Source organism: Periplaneta americana, chromosome 14 (assembly GCF_040183065.1).
Source record: "Periplaneta americana isolate PAMFEO1 chromosome 14, P.americana_PAMFEO1_priV1, whole genome shotgun sequence".
Classification (NCBI taxonomy): domain Eukaryota; kingdom Metazoa; phylum Arthropoda; class Insecta; order Blattodea; family Blattidae; genus Periplaneta; species Periplaneta americana.
The window spans coordinates 111270146-111276594 of NC_091130.1; the positions used below are offsets into that span (position 1 = coordinate 111270146).

Genomic DNA, 6449 nt, shown 5'->3' on the forward strand with positions numbered 1-6449 from the left:
AGAGTAGTATTTCAGTTTTCCCGGAAGCAACACCTGCTACGATTATTTAATATTCATTCCATTACAATTAGGTATCTTAGAGTTCATCTCTACCAAATAAGCTTACATGGGTATTTCTTATAACAGTTTTGTGCCAGTTGCAATTGTGCAGACTCAACACAGCGAGTCTAGCATGCTATAGATTACATAAGCCCATGCGCATTTGGGCCACTTCTATGAGCTCAAATTTTAACGTGAGCGAGAAATAGCCGGTATATTTTTACCAGAAATCCTCCTTGACAAACATCGTAAATATACGACACAGGTCCCACAGCTTTCCTGTTCCGAATAAAGCTAGACTAAGGATTTTGTTACCCTCAAAATGTATCGCTTTTGGCCGGACAGAAAAGTGATGGAAGCATATTAGCAAACAAGAAAATAGAAAATCAAGAATGAAATAATGGGCGAAAGTTTAATGTCTACAATACACAATATTCACCGAGTCCCAAAATGATCGCTCCGAATTCACAATACTTTATCCTTGTAACTGTCAATGCTACAGCAACGCAATGTGTCAATACGTAGGTCATTTCTCCGCGTTTTGTCCGATATGTTACAAATAGTATTGTCATAAAGCTTCGGTGGATGAAACTCCCGACCCCTGACGTGGGTCCAGTGAGGGTGTCATAAAGCGAGTCTTGTGTCCGGTCTCAGCAATTCCTGGTCCTGGCAAGGTCACTAAGGGTGGAGTCACAGTATAAATCGGACTCCAGCTCCAAGAGACAACATTACATTCTGCAGCTTCAAGAAGCAGACAACAAACACACAACCAACATGTTCAAGCTCGTAAGTGTTTACTTTTAACGTGTAGGCTAGTCTGGCAACGGACGGAGAGACGCTGCTGTTCGACCACAAGACAGTTTTCGTAACGTACGAAATCTATTGCAGAGCTAAAGTTTTCATCAACGTCAATATTGTTAGAGTTTTAATTTAAAATTTACTGGCACAAAACAAGCAAAAATGAATAATAGCTTGTTTTAAGTGTAATATTAATTATAGGTGTTACGTCCCGTCTATAACTATTAAATTCTTGATTAATTCCTGTAAGGTATCTAGATACTCGAACATAACCTTCCATTTCACACAAAGGTGTTTAGATTTTGTTATATGATTTTTAAATTTGCTAGGATGATATTGTGACATGTGTAATTAATCCAATTCAAATGTTTTTTTTTTGTAATTAAGAACAAACATCTTAATTTTCATAATGTTAATTATCAACTGTTTTTTTTTACATGCTTCTATTTAAAAGTAAATAATTGCAGTTAGCCTATAATGAAGCGTGAAACTTGTAACAGTTGCTACAAATCATTGAAAATACCCTCAGGTATTATATTTTTATGCTTGATGAAATAATTACCTCAATTATTAATGTTTGTATAACATAAAATTTAATCTTAGACCGGCAGGATACATCATCGGACATTCTGTCTCGGACAGCACGGATTTGTCTCGGATTTTTTGATGTGACGATGATTACACGCATTATTATAAGGCTGCATCACACTGCATCAGATATTCTGCCTCGGACAGGACGGTTTTGTCTCGGACTTTTTGATGTGACGATGATTACATGCATTGTTTTGAGACTGCATCATACTGCATCGGACATCCTGGCTCGGACAGGAAGGTTTTGTCTCGGACTTTTTGATGTGACGATGGTTACACGCATTGTTATAAGACTGCATCATACTGCATCGGGCATTCTAGCTCGGACAGGACGGTTTTGTCTCGGACTTTTGATGTGACGATGGTTACACGCATTGTTATGAGGCTGCACCATACTGTATCGGACATTCTGGCTCGGACAGGACGGTTTAGTCTCGGACTTTTTGATGTGACGATGATTTCACGCATTGTTATGAGACTGCATCATACGGAATCGGACATTGGTCCCTGAATATTCGTCCGATGCAGTATGCTGAGATAAAACAGTCCTGTCCAAGACAGAATGCCAGATCCAGTATGCTGCAGGCCTTTGACAAATGAAACAGAGAAATATTGCTTCAGCTGCTAAGATCTTTTTTATCATGACATAATCTTTGCATGATTAGCTTCTCCTTTTCTATCTCTCAGTGAAATGTACACCTATTAAAATGTACTTGCAAGTTGTAATAACTACTAAGGTTATTCATATCTTACAATATTGTCGTTCGGGCGATTATCGTCTTCTTTCTCAACTTCCTTACATATAAAAAATGCAAAAAGAAATGGGTATGAATAATGTTTCTCATGAAAGGAATGTAGTTATTAAATTCAGTGAAAAGATTATCCATAAATCAATAATCGAAGACAATCAAATTGTCTGACAAGGTCACTGCAGCAGGTGTGACTCTAACTACTTGTTTGACTTGTAGTGTCCTTACATATTTGTAAATCATGACGTAATAGTCCGGATTTAATTACCTTGTAAGTTGAAGTATTTTAAATACGTCCTTTAAAGATATTTTTAATACGAAAAAATTAGTTATTAATTTTCTCACGTAGCTATCAAAATATTTGTAAAATGTTGCATGAGAAAATGTATGATAATACTTTATATAATTTAATACAGATTGCCGTTTCAAATATCATCACAATCATCATAATCATCATCACGGTATGGGCCGTTTGATCCGCTATGTCCTTACTATCTCTGATTCCTCCATCATGCTCTTGTTCTTCCAATAGGCTACTTCTTCTTCTCCCGGAGCATAATTTAATATTATGTTGTGTTCTTTTGTTTCTGTATTTAAACTCTTCATACCAAGTCCTTTCCTTACATCTTGACTTCTTCTTTCGTCTAGAAGTGTTACCCTCATACAGATATCTAGAGTCTATTCTTTTCTTGTCCCTTTGTGTTAAGGACCACGTTTCGGAGCGGTCATAAAAACTGGAATGGCCATCTTTCACAAAATGTATTTCAATTTGTTTCCTTGTCTTTTTATTTAAATTGGTCATAATTGTTCCACACACATAATGGTATTTCATAAGTTAAATTTTAGATAAGTTAATATTGCATTCGAGTTATTAATTATTATTAACTCTTTCAATTATTATTTTATTGTCTATCAATATTTTGAATCTTCTAGGATTTAATCCAATGAAAGCCAGATGATGGTTAAAATTCTTTTGTTATTTTCTACAGCTTATATTGTGCCATTTGAAGGTCATCTTCTGAATCTTCCATTATGGCTGATCATAGGCAAAGAAGATGTATTAATACATTGATTTTATTAATTATGAAATATTTATTTAACACATTAAACTATTTCTGCTCTCTTCATCTAAATAAAAATGAATAACTACAGGTGAAAGAGGATGCCCAAGTCGAATCCCACTATTAATTTCTATCATTAGTCTTCCTAGTTTTTTCATTTTATTAATTTTTTATTTTAATACTATAATATAAACTTCGTGCTGATTTTATTAAATGACTCAGAAACCATTTACAGTTTAATACCTCCTATAATTTTGGTAATGTTACTTTGTCAAACGCCTTTTCATAATATATAAATAACATATTGTCTTTCTAATTTATATTTCCTTTTTTGTATAAGTTCTTTCAAAGAAAACATACAGACTACTGTGGATCTTCCATTTCTAATTCCATTCTGTTCCTCTAGAAGAAGTGCTTCTGTTATAGATCCAACACAACAAGCAACAATTTTATTTTAGGATATTATGCTTCATAACAGGTTCTTAATAAGCTGATTCTTCTGTATTTGTTACAATTAAGTCATTCGCCCATTTTAAATATTGGTATTACAGCTGCCAAGATCAACTCTTCTTGTACATATCCACTTTGCCAATACAAATTTTAAAATGTTTAATAGTCTATTAAGTACAGGTTGGCATTTGTATATAAGTTCAATAGCTATTTAATCTATCTCTGGAGATTTTTCTTAATTTTTCTAGCTATTATTAGTATTTTTTTGTTCTTCGATTTTCATAGGATTCTTTGACTTTCAGTTGATAATTTTGTATTCTGTTCTTTATTTATTACATAACTTCATAAATCTTTATAGGATTTTAACCATTTTTCTTCTGGAATTGAATCTAAATTTGATTTATCTTTCTCTTCCCTATTGTGCTCTTTCAATATTGTGTAATGTATAATCTTGTAGCACATATATGTCTTGATCGATTCTATTTACATAATTCGTTTGAAACAATTTCATTAAATTACACCAAGATAAATAGCGAAAGTAGGACATCAAAAATAGAGCGAAAATTGTGTAAATTTACTTTAAATATCGCTTTGTTTTCACAAATCAAGAAACGTATTACTCTTTTCATGACGCCCTCGATTATAGAAAGAATAGGCCTATAAAGCATTTTTGTTTACCTTCGCAAATAGCGAAGGTTTTTATAAATATCAAACCTGGAAATGGGCGGACCTAGGCCCTAGAATCTAAAGTCAATGCGATACTGAACCTTCACTAAGACAAAATACATCACACTGACGGTACACAAACAAGTGAGATTTCTACCCTAGACTTTCAATAGATCGGAAGACAGTTAGTGTTGCAGTCTCATATGAATGTCAATATTTGAAGAATAACTGAAAACATATTAAAAAGATTAAATTATTATGGTCATGGTATAAAGCCATTTTACTGCATTAGGCTCATATAGAGTGTGTGTACATATATATGTATATATATATATATATATATATATATATATATATATATATATATATATATATACACACACACACACACACACACCAAATATTGTACAGAGTCTAATAGTATTTTTAATTCCTTAATAATATAAAAAAGAAAAATATATTTTCACAACAGGTAATCAAATTTAAACACATATTCTGGCTCACTCATATTATTTACCATTTGTTTTAAATTTCACACACAAAAAATATATATAAAAATTCGGCCAATATTTCAGTCATCAATTTGGCTTTTCAATCATTCGTCTTTATAAACATGATGAATTCAATGGTCTACTAAATTTACTTGAAAAATATTGTACTCGTAAATATTAGTCTATAGATAAAAGCAGAAAAATTACTGAGATTACAGAATAACACTTTTTCATTTGGAACATGATCTGTAACATCTGACAAAACTACGGTATGTGTACTGTTTACAACCTGTATTATCCTGAATATTATTAAATATTTTTAATCCTGAATAAACCCTCCATAAAACGGAAGCTGGATTCTTCACCACGTTTGCTTTAAACCTTCCATAAAACGGAAGTTAGAATCTTCACCCCGTTTGTTTTAAACTCTCCACAAGACGGAAGCTGGACTCTTCACCCTGTTTGTTTTAAACCCTCCATAAGACGGAAGCTGGACTCTTCACCCCGTTTGTTTTAAACCCTCCATAAGACGGAAGCTGGACTCTTCACCCTGTTTGTTTTAAACCCTCCATAAGACGGAAGCTGGACTCTTCACCCCATTCGTTTTAAATCCTTCATAAGACGGAAGCTGGACTCTTCATCTCGTTTGTTTTAAACCTTCCATAAAACATAAGCTGGACTCTACATCCCGTTTGTTTTAAACCCTCCATAAGACGGAAGCTGGACTCTTCACCCTGTTTGTTTTAAATCCTCCAGAAGACGGAAGCTGGACTCTTCACCCCATTCGTTTTAAACCTTCCATAAAACATAAGCTGGACTCTACATCCCGTTTGTTTTATAGGTCGTTCTTGCCGTCGTGCTGGCTGTTGCCGCCGCCGCTCCTACTGGCCTCATCGCCGGCCCCGCCGTAGCCACCTATGCCGCCCCTGCAGTGGTCGCTGCCCCCGCCGCTGTGGCATACCATGCCCCCGCTGTTGCCGTCCACGCCGCCCCCGCTGTCGCTGTCCACACCGCTCCCGTCGTCACCACTGGTTACCACGTCGCTTACCATGTGGAGCCTGTAGAGCAGCACGGTTACAAGATCGTCTACTAGATGTCACCACTCTCTAACCGCGGATCGTATACATGGAGCTAACTTATTGCTCTGAAGTCAGATGTCGCGTCTGCTCTTGGGGTACCTGTAAATCTTCCTTCCTGCGTACGTTCCCGATATAAAAGACTACATATGGAAATTTTTATACATGTTTGGCTATTGCTGTCCATTGTTATTTTGTCAATGTGCAAGAAATAATAAAAGCTAAAAATCCATAATATTGTATCTTATTTCACCTAACCCTATCTCGAACCTAAGCAATAAAAATGTTCAGGAGGCGAGAGGAAGATATATAATTACTTTAATGTGAAGAAATAACATAAGAAAGTACAGATTATGTATGAATGGGAAGGGGGTACAGGCTCCACCCTACGACCCAGATCACTTAACCTCTAGCGAAGCGCATTCCTAACCCACACCGCTTGACTGCAATAGATTCGAGCAGATGACCTCACTTCTCCCTAAACCAGCCACCTCCTTCCTTCGCCTTTTGGGGTTCGGGGAATGGTAT

General features: G+C 35.4%; 1 protein-coding gene across 1 annotated transcript; it reads left to right on the plus strand.

The window, feature by feature from the left end:
- Nucleotides 1-689: 689 nt before the first annotated feature.
- LOC138713671 (cuticle protein 16.5-like) lies at nucleotides 690-6156 on the plus strand. Its single transcript, XM_069845938.1, has 2 exons — nucleotides 690-825; nucleotides 5687-6156. Exons 1-2 carry the CDS (start codon nucleotides 814-816, stop codon nucleotides 5936-5938), a joined length of 264 nt encoding a protein of 87 aa, XP_069702039.1. The 5' UTR covers nucleotides 690-813; the 3' UTR covers nucleotides 5939-6156.
- The last annotated feature ends 293 nt before the right edge of the window (nucleotides 6157-6449 follow it).